Raw genomic sequence first — 14,978 nt, 5'->3', positions numbered from 1 at the left:
GTGGTACTTCTCGCATTTTCCGAATGCTATGATCATTAGGTAATTTATGACATAGGCATACGTTTTCTCATCTTTTACGAGTTGAAATTAGAAATGATTATTTCAACCCCCACCTTTAGGGCATCGATGAACGGCATCGTTCACTCACTGCATAGGCATACGTTAAGAGTAAATGAAGCAACAAGAAATTAAGATCTGATAACGGGTTCATTTCCTCAACATGCTGTTATGATTAGGCAGCTTATAATAGGATTTCATATGGCTTTCACTGCAAAACTATCACAGCTTTTGCAAAGCGAGACACACAGGACTACATTCATGGCCGTCAGCTTAAGAGAAGAATCACCTGAAACTAAGTTCATGGATTGCAAAAGAAAGGAGCAGCACATCCAACATTAATTCATAGCGAGACATAAATCATGAAGCTGATGAAGCCAAACTCGAGGAGAAACATAAAAAGGCAGTACATGTATCTGAGTAACAATGAAATCACTGAGTGCTTTGCGATAGTGCTTAACATCAGCCTTTGGCAGGAGTTATTAGCCCAAAAACTCCAACATAGGATTGATATATTGATAAAGCAACTTGGAAATGAAGGCTTGGGTTGCAACTCATTTTTAATGTTCTATCTGAGACTTTTTGCTAGATCAAATCATAATTTAACTCGATAGCATTTGTATTTGGTGCCTCAGCAGTTGCATGCATTCACAAGTAGCAATATCATGAAACTCCATGGAGCAAAATGAGTATGCACACAGTCCACATATGTCAATATAATTAACTGAGATGGTAATAACAAAAATCTGCACCAGTCTCTAATTTAATAGTCATTCTTTGATGCTACTTGTGGCAGATTTCCTGTTAATCATTTAACAGGCCTCTGATCTTCATCTTCAACTAATCCTGATGATTAGATACCCTAGCACCATCAAAATCAAAATTGTAGTTAGACCACTGGCGACAAGACCCTCAGATTGCTGACTGAAGGGCCTCGTGAATAAGTCTTTGAGTGAGAGCTTTAGGAAGCCCCATAACGCCATCAATTGTCCCCACCTGCAAAAAAAGTATCAACTATTTGTCAAACTCGATGTTAGCAATTACAATTTTGGAAAAAATTCATATGTTTGTTTGAAAATGAGAGAAACTTAATGTACCCCTCCTAAAAATTGTAAATATCATAGAAACCTCTATAAAAGGTAAATTCTTGATAATAAATGTGTAAGCCATTTATGTCTGTGCAAGTTTCGTTTCTATCAGCAGTAAAATTGAGGTTAGACAATAAGTCCACTGTCCTTTTTTCTCTTTTCATGTTATGCCTTGCTAGGAGTCATGACCACAAGTTCTAATGAAAGGTCTTGGACAGCACATGAACTTACAACCAAAAAGTACATCATGCTTCCAAATACATCAGGTTAGTATCTTTTGTCTCCATTCTACTGTTATTCCTAGATTTTATTCATCTAGAAAATGAATAATATTTTTGATAAGATGTAACACTGGAATTTTCGTTGATAACAGTTAAAATTAAATTCCAACAAATTAATAACATTTGTGGCTTTGAAGGGTCCTTTTTTGTAGTAATTTTGCAAATGTTGAATATTGGCTCCCTTGTAAACTTTGTTGAGAAATTATAGATGAGCAGAAGGAACTAAATTTCTTCTATAATTTTCCATTACATTATCTACGAAAATTGTATGAAATACTCACTATTGCCTCCACAAAAGGTGAAGTTAATGGATGTTCAACCATCAGCCCACCAGCAACATAAAGCACATCACCCTCCTCAATCTGAAAAATGTCAAACAAGCTTACTTTCATATGTTCTAAAGATTGATGTGCTGTAGACAAATGCAAAGGGCATGTCCAGTGAAAAAAAGGGAAATCAAGTAGAGTGTCGAAAAGTTAAAAGATGCATATACCAAGCTATCAATGACCTCATCTGGTATTTTGTGAAAATAAATCTGCAAGAAGAGAAAATGTATACTTAAATATTGCAAAATTATCCACTCAGAAAATTGACCAAATAGCAATTATACTCCACTAATAAACTTCAGAGCTGCATAGCTTTCATTTTATTATAGCTGGCATTTTAACAGGTACATGCACCCAAGTACTCTCCAGATGAGATGCTGATTGAAATTAATGTGGTGAGAACATGATCAGAAACAAAGTTTTTTTGTTCCCATTGTTTACAACATGACTTTAAATTTAAATTTGGCCACATTCAATACTACATTTGAAATAGTGTGAGAACAGCATAACAATACCTCAGCTTTATCACATCCTCCTTTTCTAACCCCAGTTTTCAAATTGGTAACAAGTACAGATCCAACTGTTGATGCATGCCCCGCAGAATAACCTGAAAAAAGTTTGCACACGATAACGCCATGGTGGTCTGCAATTACATCTTTCAAAGAATCAGGAAGGCCCCCTTAAGCAAACCTTTGATAAATTCTCGTGCTTCCTCTGCGCTGCTTGGCTTTTCTCTTATCATACCACCATGGACCACAACCTCCATAATGAATAAAATCAGCTCCAAGTAATAAACTAACAATACCTCAAAGCCAAAGATGCTGGTTATTTGCAGCAAAGTATATATTAGAAAATTTTATCCTAATTCAAAAGGAAGCTGGCAGCCAGGAAACAACCTCATTCACAAGCTAAACCAAATTCATTTTCCTGTTGATGTGAAAATCAGTAGTTTCAGGATAATTAGCACAATATAAGGTTTCTCCTAGATGATTGCTACTCACATATTGTCACAGGACAGCAACACAGAACACAGAGGAAAAGGTAGCATGAGCAGTTGATACAAAACCTCATAAGTTTCCTCACATGAAGTGGGAATGACTATACTTTTAGAGGCATCCATCAGCCTGAGAGACAAATGGGATTGGTGTGATGGATAAAACATGGAACTTAGACACTCTTACAATAAAACAAACACTCTCTATATCAGCGGAAATTAAAACTGGCACACAGATCTTTCAAGAATAGTGCGAGGCGCTTATGAAATGATATAGTTTTCAGTATTTTAAATTGGTTCCACATGTAAAAAAAATAAAGAAACTTGGTGAAACAAGATGGTAAGTAAGAGAAAGTGCCTTCACTAGCAGGACCATTGCAATTAACATGCTGATTCACAAAATAGGTGTCTAAGATGAAATATCCAGCACTGAAAACTAGCAGGATCAAAGCTGGTTTCACGAACTTTGTTTGGTACTTTGAAGAAGTCCAAAAAATATCTCTGACCCATGTTTAAGGACTATGAAACTAGATGTCTGCTTTGGCATCTGAGAATTGGAACTGCACAAAAACTATCTCTCAATGTTAAGACCCTTTACCATGAAATTGAAGCCAAAACCTGATGAAATTTTCCTTCTTGCAATGAAGACTCAGCATAACAACTCTGATATTTTTAAATTACCATCTTATATTTACTAGAGGAAATAGCAAATCATTAATTTTCCATCTCTCATACAATGTAGTACTTGTTCTATATACTACTTGACAGAGTCCAATATTCTCTTACCAATCAAAGCACATCAGCTTATAGGAAGTTTATCAAAATGAATTCAAATCCACACTTTTTAAGTATTTAGCAGCGTGTTGTCCTTAGAGTTTCAAATTTAGCTTCACCTTCTCAGCCTAAAGGTGAAATCCTCAAGATCGATCTCATATAAGAAGCCATCTTCCACACATTCCTTTACAGATAAGATATATAACATTTTGTTGAAAACCACAACAAGATAGCGTTCACCAGAGGGATCTTCATTATGTTCTTATGATGAGCAGTGCCATCATCACAAATAGCAGAAACATTCAGGTAGCAATGCTCAGTGTTCAGTCAATCAGGAACTGCTAACAACACCATGAAAAGGGACAAACACAAGATGAAACCTGGTCAGCAGTTATCAATAGGGTCGGCTCGGCATCCTCTTCTTTAAAACCGCTGCTCCTCAGCTTCGATATTATGGCATCTGCCTGACAGTACAATCAACATGCTCAAGAAATCTTATTGTTCAACATCGAGTTACTCGAAAATTAGCGTCAAATAACCAGACCCTTGTTTTGAATCGACAAATAAGCGCATTGTATCTCACCTTGGCTTCGGCCAAGACCATCACCAGCTCCTCCGGCGTGTGCCTGCGAATCTCCTTCTCGTCGATATCTGCACTCTGACAATCACGCAACCGGCGTCATGCCACTACGCGCCGGACGAGCGGAGACCGAAACAAAAGACGGGAGAAGGTGGGGTAGCGACAACATACCAGGACGATGAACTCGTATCCCATCTCGGATAGTATCTGCCGGCGAGACCTTGAGGACGACCCCAGAATCATCTGCTGTACCTCAAAGTAATCAGCACAGCAACAAGTAACACGTACACTGAGGCAGAGATGGAGAGAGAACCTTGAAGGAGGAGTCGCTCGGAGACATGTGTGTGGAACGGATGCGTTGCTGCAACCCTCCGCGACCAAAGCCCCAAAGACAGATGCAGATGAGACGACGGCGTCTTATGGTGGTCTGTTAGCCACAGCGCCATGTTGTAACCCCCAACCTGGGCTTGACATTCGATTGCATCCCCCAACAGGCCAAGAATTAGCCCAAATCGAGCACAAGCTGATCCAAATCGGTTTGAGAGCGCCGTCAAACGGGCCATGAATTAGCCCCAAAGGATGTTGTAGCCGCCGTCATGGACAGACAGATGTAAGAAACAGAGATGTCTATATATACACATACAAGTAAGAACCAAAAATAGTTGGGATGGTGTTCGATGTCAAATGGAGCCGGCCGGGCGGCCGGGTAGGGAATGGCGCAGCAGCATTGCCGGCGCGGGTAGCGGTAGGCGCGCCACTCCGTTTTGGGAAGGTAGCGAGCCCTGACAACAACAGTGGCCGTCTTCTCTGCCCTCCGTCACCTATCTCCCTCTGTTCTCTGATATGCACCGTCTCGATCCTCTCTCCTCTGTCGTTATGTATACACGAGCAGAGATTGAGTTTACAGTAAAAACCAGCACAAAAAGAAATACCCGAATCACGTTTGAGATCGATTAGACTGCTGAATGATTCTGTCACATATGATGCTGAGCATTATTATAGAAATCCTTATCTAAAGAAATGGACTGATAAGCCTCAACCATCGCTGCACAGTTCCTGTTAGGACCAAGGAAAAGTACTCGGCATCAATTGTCGTTCATTGACAAGAAAAAATCATTATTTTGGATATAAACAGTCGAATTGCGACATGTCCTGATGTCACAAAGCACTAAGGCCGATGTTGACTAATTCCAGTATCAACTAATTGAATCTCCCATTTTTTCCTTGTATCGATTCCCATGAATTGAGACCACAGTAACAGTGCCCTGCATATTTCCAAATGGATCTTAAGCTTTCAGCTTCTTGAAACACGAAAGAACAGAAAGAAACAAAAAAGCCACTCCAGTTCTGCTCCATCTCCCGATTGAACAAAAAGACAGTATCCCTGCTCTCACCAAACAGTCGACCGGTCTGACAACCTTCAATCGAGAAGCTTGTCACTCTTTCTCCACAATTCACCATCTGCCCAACCAACCAAAAGTCGAAGCTTGTAATCTTCTAACAGTAAAGGCCAAAGGTGTCATTAGCCTTCACCCTTTCCATTTGAATATTGCAGGCCAATTCAGTAAAGACCATAAGAACACAAGTGACCGTTTCTAACCTTTCTTTTTTTACAATTAGTTTTACACCAACCACCACCTAAACATGTTGTTGCTACAAAGAACAAACCAAATAGACAACTTGACTGATCAGTTCAGCAGCATCTCACTACCGTTACCAACTTATATGACAAACAGACAAGAACACATTTAAGAGAGAACCAAATAGAAATCTAATAATAATTAGCGTTTTTTTCTTGTGCGGTGCAGCGTTGAATTATTTCTTCTTCTTTTTTTGTTATGATGATCATTGGTACTAGCGCCATGAGGACACCGTGAGAAGGGGGCGGTCACCCCAGGCCAGAGTGAGGCAGGGCGGAGGGGAATCCAAGAGGGTGTACCTGGAGCTGTAGTTGTAGTTCCAGAGGAGAAGCTTGGCTTGGCTGACCGCGTAGTTGCTCAACGGGACGGACGAGAAGCCGCACCGTTCCATCACGGCCATCCATTCCTCCTTCGGCGCCATCCGCACCCGTCGGTTCTGTCCCTCGAAGGGGCCCACCGCCTCCAGAATCCGATGCCCGATGAGAACCCGCTCCATCCGTGCCCGCTCGACCGCGTCGCGCCCCATTGCCGGGTCGAGCGACTCGAACACGGCCGCGTAGTGGCCCAGCGCGGCGCCGAAGCGATCCACGAAGCCCGCGTGGTTCAGGCTGGCCTCGTACTCTGCCAGCGTCAGGATGCGGGGGCCGAGCGACTTGGCCACCCGAAGGACGCGCTCGACCGGCTCGGGAGAGTCGCCGAGGAGCTGGGAAAGCTGGAGCATGAAGTTGACCACCACCAACTCGTCCGGGTCGACCCGGAAGGTGGACGCCGCGATCTCCGGAATCGGGGTCAGGATACAGTCGAACTCAAAGTCCAGGTCGAGGAGCGCCGCGAAGTCGCGGAGGCGGTTCCCTGTTGCGGCCAGCGACGTGGCGATCGCGGCGCCGCCCAGCGCTGGCGCGGGGATGCCGGAGATCCGGACCTTGGAGGGCTTCCCGGAGGGGCGAGTAGCGAGGGCCTGGAGGAGCGAGGGCCACTGGACCCCTTGGACAATCCCGAAATCCACGATGTGGATCCGCCCCGCCGACTCCGTGGCCTCTATGATGGCCTGGTTTGCGGTGAGTTGGGCGAACTTGAAGTAGGGGCACGCGTCATTGAGGACCTTGTAACAGAGAGTAAATTCCTCCGGCGACGAATCGAGGGAGGGTGGCTGCGGCGCGGAAGTAGGAAGCGGATGCTTCCCCTGAGCTCCGAGGAGACGGCGGTGCAGGGCTTCGGCGAAATAGAAGGCGACGCGCTCCGTCGGATCGCCCAACTCCGAGGCGGATTCTCTGACATGGATCAGGGACTTGGTCGCGAGATGGGGATCGGAATCGGCTAGGCGGGCGCACTGGAGGAGGGATTCCAGGAGAGGCGGCGACGAGATGCTTCTCTCCCTCGCCTGTTTTGGCACGGTGGCGGCACCACAGTTCTTTTCTGGTTCAGGCCGATCGCATGCCGGTACCTGACCCGCCGGAGGATTCGAAGCAACAAGGGCGGCGGCTTGGTGGTGCTGAACCAGGGCAAGGGGAGGGATCTTGGAGGGCTCGGAAAAGAACACACGGTTGAGGTCCGACGCGGCGGGCGGCGGAGACGGGAGGCTGATGTCGACCGAGCAGGAGGGGAAGGCGTCCACGAACAGTGCGCCTGCGCATTCAGTGGTACTCGGCCAGGGTTCGCTCATGAGGACGGAGCTCTCTGCGGGAGACTCGCCGATAAGGCTCTCCATCCACTCGTCGGAGTCGAACTCGGCGGCAACCGTGGCGGCGGAAGAGCCGAAGTCGGACATGCGGAAGTGACCATGGTCTAGATGGCGGCCGCTGTCACCTCCGGGGGGCAGAAAGCCGGGTATGGGGTCGGGGGCGAAGGGGTCTGCGAAGGCGGCGGCGGGGTCGGGGATGACGAAGGGGAAGTGATCGGACGCGTGCTGGTGTTGGTGGTGCGAGGCCCAGGGAGATGGGCTGGTGGAGAAAGGGTTAACAGACGCAGCCAGCTGCGGTTGCTGCTGCTGCTGCTGTTGCTGTTGCTGTTGCTGTTGCTGCTGGATGACCTGCTGCGCGATGGCCATTAGGTTGCCGCTGTCCGCGCACATGTACGCCATTTGCTGCTTCGAATCCCCAGCGACAAGCAATACTACGCCCTCTTCCTCTGATCTGTGCGCTTTGGACTCCTGAGAAGCTGCTCCTCCGGGTCAAAAGCGGAGAGCATTTAGGGGATAGTAATGGATATAGGTGGAGAGGATTTAGTGTCAGGCTATTTTGAGTTTTGGGACAGGAACGATGCGCATGGTACACAACAGAGGGGGCGTCGTGTGAAGCAAGCGAAGCAAAGAGGAGGTTTGATGGTTGAGGACCGGTGAGGTTTCTAAAAGAGGGGTGTTTTGGGTCGCTGTGAGAGAGATTGGAAAGCAAAGCAAATGGATATAAAAAGCCCAAGACACGAGGAGGTGGGGCCACGAAAGCCCACCGCCCGAGGTATGAACAGATTAACGAGATGGCATGTAATGAAACGAGGGTAGAATACATGAAGGAAGCGGGAAGAAGAAACAAAGAAGCTAAACAGGCCAGCTTGACATAGCAGCGCTCTTTTGACCCCCCCTCTTTAGTCCGCCGTTTTCTCCACGTATGCCGATTCAATTGCTAAACCAGTTAGGCTCACCTGTCTCCCTCAAACCAGGATACACCAATCGACAGCCCCTGAATGAGGCGGATTCCATCCACTCCCCGTCTGGGGGGCCGCCAGGAATCCTGTTTCCTGCTTGGATCGGGACAGGAAAACCTGCCTATGCTCGACCGGCGCAACTGGCACGGTCATCATTTGGGTGACGCGGCCGGTGCAAAGGACCGTGTGTTGTGCCGGACGTCTCTCTCCGCCCGGTTCTCCTCCGTGGTCCCTTTGACGTGACACCACCGTGATTTCATTTGCCATGGTGGCTTCGCCTCTTGCGAACCCGACGACGGTCCCACCTCCGTTTCTCGCCAATGGTAAGCGTTGGCGTCAGCGCATTCAGGTGGCATAGACCATGAAAACCGCAAGCTGGCGTTCCAACCGGAACAGGAGATCGTCGGCACCGCCGATGCCGCCGCATCGAGCCCCACGTGGAAACGGCGTTCTCCAATCCCCGATGCCGTGCGATTTACGCGGTCTCGCTCTCTTCATATTTTCACAAACAGATTATGATTGTCGCGGTGATGGTGGCGTCACATTCCACGAACGCGACGACAATTCTTCTTCTCATCAAATGGGTGCAAGTGTCCCCTGCGGCCGTCGATCGTTTCTTCGTCTCTGAACTTTTGAGTTGCGCTCACAAAGCGATCTCAACTCAGAGGATGAGCAGCTTGGACCGCAAGAGAAACCAACCAAAGTGGGGAGCCATCGTATTTGCAGTACCGCATAGGAACCAGCACGCGAGAGCGGGATTCGTGGCGTCGGATCGCAGTCTCGCATGGGATATCTCGATGCGCAGAGGACCGCACGACAAGGTCGTCGGGTGACGATGGGGTTGCCATCATCGCCGCTCGTTCCCGGGCGTCGCAACGTGGGCCACCACGGTGGGCCGCACGACGCGATTTTTACCACCCATATCGTCAGCGACAAGGGCCGACGAAAGCGACGGCGCGGAGCAAGTGCGGCCACCCCATCCATCTTCCATAGCCGAAGCGAGGGCGCGAGCTTACTTCAACGGATGGCAACCGAGTTCACTAGGCAAATACCAGGTCACCATCACGTGAGAGGAAGCATCGCACCACCATCGGAGGACGAAGCTTTTCTCGGTGAGGGGGTCAGAATGAAAGAGTTGTAATAATGGGGCCAATATCGTCGCGTTGCGCGCAATACAATGTACATAATTGCGGTAACGGTGCCCGATGCTCGTCACTTATCTTCGCTGACGGCGACCTGCATGGCACTTGCCATCATGGCGTCTTTCCTTGGGGTTTTCTATCGCATCATTGTCGAGGAGAGGAAGAGTTCACACGGATGTATACGGCTCCTCCAAAACCAGGGAATGGCAGGTCGTTTCTCGATCCGAACCGAAAGCAAAGCAGGAATTTGCCAATCGTTTCATCTTCTTTCGGCCACTTTCTCCGACTCGTCAAAGATCAAGAGTTCGGAATCTCGAGTTGGTGGTCTCCTTCGAATCAAGCTCGATCGCATGGCATGCTTTTCATCAATCCATTTTCACATTGAGAACGTACGTATTGGCCTTTTTGGTCAGACTCGCTTATTCTAGTGAAGGAAATCTATAAGGTATTTGTGCCGTAGCTCTGATGTGAACCCATCATCACAATATGGACATGAAAGGCCACATTAATGATTCACGATAGCTGGTGTTTGTTTATCACACTGATGTCTTTTGTAGGAATGAAAGTGACGACACCTTGAACGAAACAATCCATGGCCTGTATACATTTTATTCACACGATTCTTCCTTGTCAAGATCTGCATACTTAGTCGATGCATCACAGGTGATATTATACATATATATATATATATATACTCTTATGAGTTTTATTGGACTCTGCCGTGGGAAACAGAGTCAATAGCATTCAAAGAATTTGTCCCTGTCCGGTTACCAATATTTAATTTGCTTCAATCAATGCTCCATAAATTGCATTTGCTTTTTTGAGACCACACAAGTCACGACAACTGCACCATCAAATCTTCTGTACAATGTTCAATTTTCAGCATGAAATTCTTGAATATTTTCTTCACCATGATATTCTATTTCTGTTCTAGAAGAGCTTGGAATCAGCTTCTGAACCTGTTCTTAAGGAGACACAAGTAGAACTTTGTTCATCTCTATCTATCAATCTCTATCTATCACTTTCGACTTTCTTGTTTAAGAGGATGATAGGGTTAAAACTTGTCATCATTTGCTTAATGTGACTGATAGGGAGCCTCGAAGGAGCATTATCTACAGAATCTGATGCCACAGTCTACGACGTACTTTACTTGCTAAACCTGACAGTCACTATACAAGTGTCTGAGATGAAAAATGACATGGTTGAAAGAACCAGAAACCTTCATCCTCCAGGAGCAAAGTATGTGTCGTGTCATACTCGAATGAAGAATCCCACGTCCTTGAGAATCTCTCCTGGATCATATTACTTCAAAGTTGGAGATGAGGCAAATGGAAATACAAAGAAATTTCAAAAAGTATAGACCAAAACATCTCCGAGAGAATGAATGAAGAAATACCTCAAACATTGCTTGGTGTACAGAAAAATAGGATGTGCCCTCTCTTAAAAGAATGGCATCTCATTTGTTCATAAATATGAATCTCTATTCTTCACAAATTTGGAGTGAACTGGGATAAATCTTCCATTAAGCTCAAGTCCAGGAAACTGTGATGATAGTGTGCATAAAAGTGGCGTCAACTTTTAGACTTTGGCGAGCTGAACACCTTTTTATTCATACGAGAAACTTTTGACTCAATTACCTGACATCCACCACCAAGCTGGAGGAATTCTGCAAAGTTCTCTCGAGTCATCTAGCAGTAAAACTGAGAGACTAATCTGTAAAGCAGATGAGACACAGGCGAGTCTCTTGGCTTCCTTAGGCCTATGCAAGGGGAACACAAACAAAGAGCTACAAGAAAGAAATATCAATTACGAGTTAGGAATGGACATACTTAATTGTTTTCTATAGCAAGATTAGTGTAGTAGATACGACACTTTTCAGTATGATGAAAACAGTATGATAAGACTAGCCCATGGTATTTATGTCATCGAGGGAAAATAAGAACAGATGGATTAAAGCCCAACTGTGAGACCAAAGAAAGAAGAGGAAACCTGCCCCTACTCATCCGATTCCATCTCTCTGACTTCAAGTTGCCCGTGGACGGATTGACAGCTCGTCTGCATTCTTTGGATAGGAGCTCTGGCTGATGATGATGATCTTGTCATCTGGTCCGATGACTCCCAAAGTGCACTCCGGAGGGGGAAAGAGAGCCCCAATGGCCGCCGAGCTGCCATGCGCAACTGCGCCCAGCCAATCTGTTTGATGACAAATACGCCCGTCTGAGAAAGGAAAAGTGAAGCGGGTTCTGTCGGATCTGGATCCGCATTCGCTAAGATAGAAGCCGCTGTAATGATGACCAGTTTTGTATTGGATTCGAAATGAAATAATGCCAATGTCGTTCATGATGATATCTGTCATGCTATGAGATGATGCATTTATTTCCGCCAACGTGTTCATCTTGAAAGAAAGTATAATTATAAAGTTAATAATCCGCATAATATTATCATGAAACGGTCGAGTCCGGAATCCGACAACCCGACATGTAATATGGGTACTTCCGTAAATAGAAGTCGGTAAGAATCTGATCTCTATTGACCTTTTGCTAAGGAACCCTTCTCAGCGTTCCTCGTCGGCGGCTGCGCTTCTTTCTTTCCTCTCAAAAGGTTCTTTTTTTGGTTTATTTTGCTCGAATTTTTTTGCTATTTTCTTAGATTTCGTTTCCTGCTACTTACCCTTGTTTCCCATTTGTTGCTGAATCGAGAAAGGTGCGGGCTTTTGCGCCCTTTTGGTCCCTGAATCGATGTTCGTTTGCGTTCCATGGATCCCTCTTTGAATCAGTCCTCTCCAGTGGCGGAAGAAGACGACTGGGGTACTCCTCTTCTCTTTGCTCAAGATTTGTTTTTGCTGGTGGATTTGTGGTTCTTTCTTTGGATAATCTCGTTCTGGGGTTCTTACAAGATTCCTTTTTTTTTTTTTGTTCTAGTTGAGTAACGGCATACGTATGGGAGAAAATTTTCTGGTTCTTAATTTCACTTCATGATTATGAAATTACAAATCCAATACTTATTTGGTAGTTTTAACGTGAATACTTGAGTTAAGCTCCTATTGGGGATGATGAAGCTTAACATTTTTGGTAGCCTTTATTGCTTAGTGTATGTTTTATTATGTCGTTGTGAATTTTTATTTGTGTAATCCAACCCATTCCTCTAAAAAAGGAAAAAAAAAGAGGAGATCCTGTGAATTCAGAGTGATCCATATTACCTTTCGTACAATACTCATCTGTCATCACAAAGTTGACGTTCTTTACTCCCATCTGCCTCGCCTTCACATCCCGTAATGTGTGTCATCTATTATTTATATGTTATTCAGGAATGATGCTTGCTTCCCTGCCAAATAAGGGTTGGTTGATGCAGATCAATGTTTACAATTGCCTGAAAAAGTTTCAGATGTAACAATTCACTAAAGTTATCAGGAAATATGGGAGGAGAAGCAAAGATTATACAACATGTAGTTTTTCTCATAGCCATTGAGATTCAACATCCATGTTCATCTGTGTTTGCGTGCTTGAACCTCGACACAATTTTCATGGGTTTTCAGTTTTTTTCCCATTTCTGTCGGTCTGTCTGTTCGTCTCGTCTATCACGCAGACATCTTTTTGTTTACAAAGCAAGTGCTAGTTTTGATCCCTAAATGATCTGTATTCTCTTATGCTTAATTTCCTTCGCTTACTAAGTACTTAATGTTATTCGATCTCTTAAACAGGATGAGATGGCACTTAAGAGCTACTATTTTTTGTCCTCCAAACCCTTTTCTATTTTGTTCTCAGGGCTTCTGCAGAAATCCTGTCGTTGAAGGCTGCTAAATTTTCTTTTCAAAGTTACATTCTTTCCACACGACGGAGATTTTGGAGATCTTAGAGAATTTATTCATCATCAACTGTTATCAAGTTGTTGATGTTACAGCATTCATCGTTTGATAATTGATGGGATTATTGCTCAAATACATGTGTTTTATTTTACACAATAATATACGTTTGTCTTTTCTTCATGCACTTTCTTGACCTTTCGGAATTGGTATACCTGATTGTAGTCAGTTATTACAGAATTAGTAGGTATCGGCAGAATGGAACTAATGGTTTCGGATGTGTACATTTCTGTGATGGTAGTTCACCCTGTACCTTGAACTAGTTGCGTAGCATTAAGTGAAGGGTTGATGTTACAGATACTGATGGATTTGTGATCCCGAGCTTGGTTATCAGTGATTCTGATCTTGCCAACACAAATGTGCCTGGAGTGACGGGTCCAAAACCTCCGGCAAATGTGAGTCTTACAATGTCTGCTATTCACTAAGTTGTTCCCAATCATATATGCTGATGTGATTCATATGGACCGAATAATATATGCTTTAAACAGACCACCAGGGAAGCTGAGAAAATATACTTGGGACCTCACGGTGCTCCACCTCAAGCCAGGCAACAAGAGTCGAATGCATCTAGCCATAGGCAGCGCTTCAAACATAAGCTAAGAGAAGCAGATGGTAGATTTCCTGGAACCGGGCGCAAGAACAAGGTAGAAACACTTCAACAGCTCGTTGGCAGTAAAGTAAGCAGCCGCGGCATGCTGAAGACTTCACCGAGAGATATGGCTGGATCCACATTGCAATGAGTCTCAGTTTGAGAAGTATCCTTAGAAGAGTTCTGTAAACTCAAGATATATTGTGATCATCCGCACTACATGGCCTTGAAGACATTGGTTGCTACTTGTATGGGCTTTTATCATCCTTACAAACCTTGGGTATATGTTGCTAAATACTCATGTTTTTGGCATAGCATAATAATCTCTGTGTTCTCAGTAAATCCTGTAGACAGTCACTAGGTGCATGATCTGCAATGAGTTGTGGCTCGATAGCAGCAGTCAAACCATACTTCCTCTCATGAACCTCTAGATAGATAAATGATCAAGAAAGGACCAAGTCTTGTACCATATAAGCATTCTTGATCGAGATAGAAACATATAAATTGGATTTTCGAGAATAGTAATCCATGGTTTAGATTTTAAATTTTATAATTTTTTATTTAAAATTATTTATAATTTAAAATATAAAAAATTGATCGATTTTGATTTGTAAAATTTAGAAATCGAATCGAAATCGCCGGTTCCGAAACTAAAGAATTATTGGGTTTATTTGGATTCTAATTCTAATGGCAAAATCTAGAAAAGAAAACCTTTACTATTATTCTTTGAGCAAGCAAGCCGATATGATAATAACCACAAAGGACTGGCGGTGCGTTTATTAATGGGATTCCTTGTCCTACTCGTCCCTGTTCATATCAGGAATTGATGATGGTGAGTGAGGAGTAGGACGCGCGAGTGAGAGGCTAACACACTCAGACGCGGCATGTGGCCAGTTCAAAAGGCTCACGCAAATCCAAATTACAGATAAGTTGGTTTTGGCCCTCAGTAACCACAGTGGTCCAATCGCCCATCCGGAGCTCCTTTTTTTTCTCTGTGATTCGAGG

General features: G+C 44.6%; 3 protein-coding genes and 1 long non-coding RNA gene across 7 annotated transcripts; 1 reads left to right on the top strand and 3 right to left on the bottom strand.

Annotated features, from left to right (window-relative positions):
* Nucleotides 1-749: 749 nt before the first annotated feature.
* On the bottom strand, nucleotides 750-5,546 carry LOC135609655 (uncharacterized). 4 transcript variants are annotated; one of them, XM_065103134.1, is made up of 9 exons: nucleotides 4,414-5,546; nucleotides 4,272-4,343; nucleotides 4,104-4,178; nucleotides 3,901-3,980; nucleotides 2,443-2,512; nucleotides 2,268-2,359; nucleotides 1,920-1,961; nucleotides 1,708-1,788; nucleotides 750-1,053 (listed from the first exon to the last, which is right to left on the bottom strand). In XM_065103134.1, exons 1-9 carry the CDS (start codon nucleotides 4,661-4,663, stop codon nucleotides 970-972), a joined length of 846 nt encoding a protein of 281 aa, XP_064959206.1. In that variant the 5' UTR covers nucleotides 4,664-5,546; the 3' UTR covers nucleotides 750-969. The 4 variants fall into 4 exon arrangements, with proteins under 4 accessions (XP_064959206.1, XP_064959207.1, XP_064959209.1 ...); XM_065103135.1 differs by having other exon boundaries at nucleotides 3,901-3,984; nucleotides 4,104-4,171; XM_065103137.1 differs by having other exon boundaries at nucleotides 3,901-3,984; nucleotides 4,414-4,568.
* A 140-nt stretch (nucleotides 5,547-5,686) lies between these two features.
* On the bottom strand, nucleotides 5,687-8,295 carry LOC103980847 (SCARECROW-LIKE protein 7-like). The gene has a single exon (XM_009397367.3). It carries the CDS (start codon nucleotides 7,818-7,820, stop codon nucleotides 5,955-5,957), a length of 1,866 nt encoding a protein of 621 aa, XP_009395642.2. The 5' UTR covers nucleotides 7,821-8,295; the 3' UTR covers nucleotides 5,687-5,954.
* A 2,120-nt stretch (nucleotides 8,296-10,415) lies between these two features.
* LOC108952524 (uncharacterized) lies at nucleotides 10,416-11,841 on the bottom strand. Its single transcript, XR_001977555.2, has 4 exons — nucleotides 11,512-11,841; nucleotides 11,160-11,308; nucleotides 10,919-11,064; nucleotides 10,416-10,814 (listed from the first exon to the last, which is right to left on the bottom strand). It is a non-coding gene; the product is annotated as an uncharacterized LOC108952524 (long non-coding RNA).
* Nucleotides 11,842-11,986: 145 nt separating this feature from the next.
* On the top strand, nucleotides 11,987-14,287 carry LOC103980846 (uncharacterized). The gene is made up of 4 exons (XM_018824496.2): nucleotides 11,987-12,123; nucleotides 12,226-12,329; nucleotides 13,682-13,779; nucleotides 13,873-14,287. The coding sequence occupies exons 2-4, from the start codon at nucleotides 12,278-12,280 to the stop codon at nucleotides 14,122-14,124; spliced, it is 402 nt and encodes a 133-aa protein (XP_018680041.2). The 5' UTR covers nucleotides 11,987-12,123; nucleotides 12,226-12,277; the 3' UTR covers nucleotides 14,125-14,287.
* Nucleotides 14,288-14,978: the final 691 nt, after the last annotated feature.

The sequence above is a fragment of the Musa acuminata genome, chromosome BXJ2-4 (genome assembly GCF_036884655.1).
Source record: "Musa acuminata AAA Group cultivar baxijiao chromosome BXJ2-4, Cavendish_Baxijiao_AAA, whole genome shotgun sequence".
NCBI classification, from domain to species: Eukaryota; Viridiplantae; Streptophyta; class Magnoliopsida; order Zingiberales; family Musaceae; genus Musa; species Musa acuminata.
Note: the sequence above shows the minus strand (reverse complement) of the source record. Positions and strands in the feature narration are given on the sequence as shown.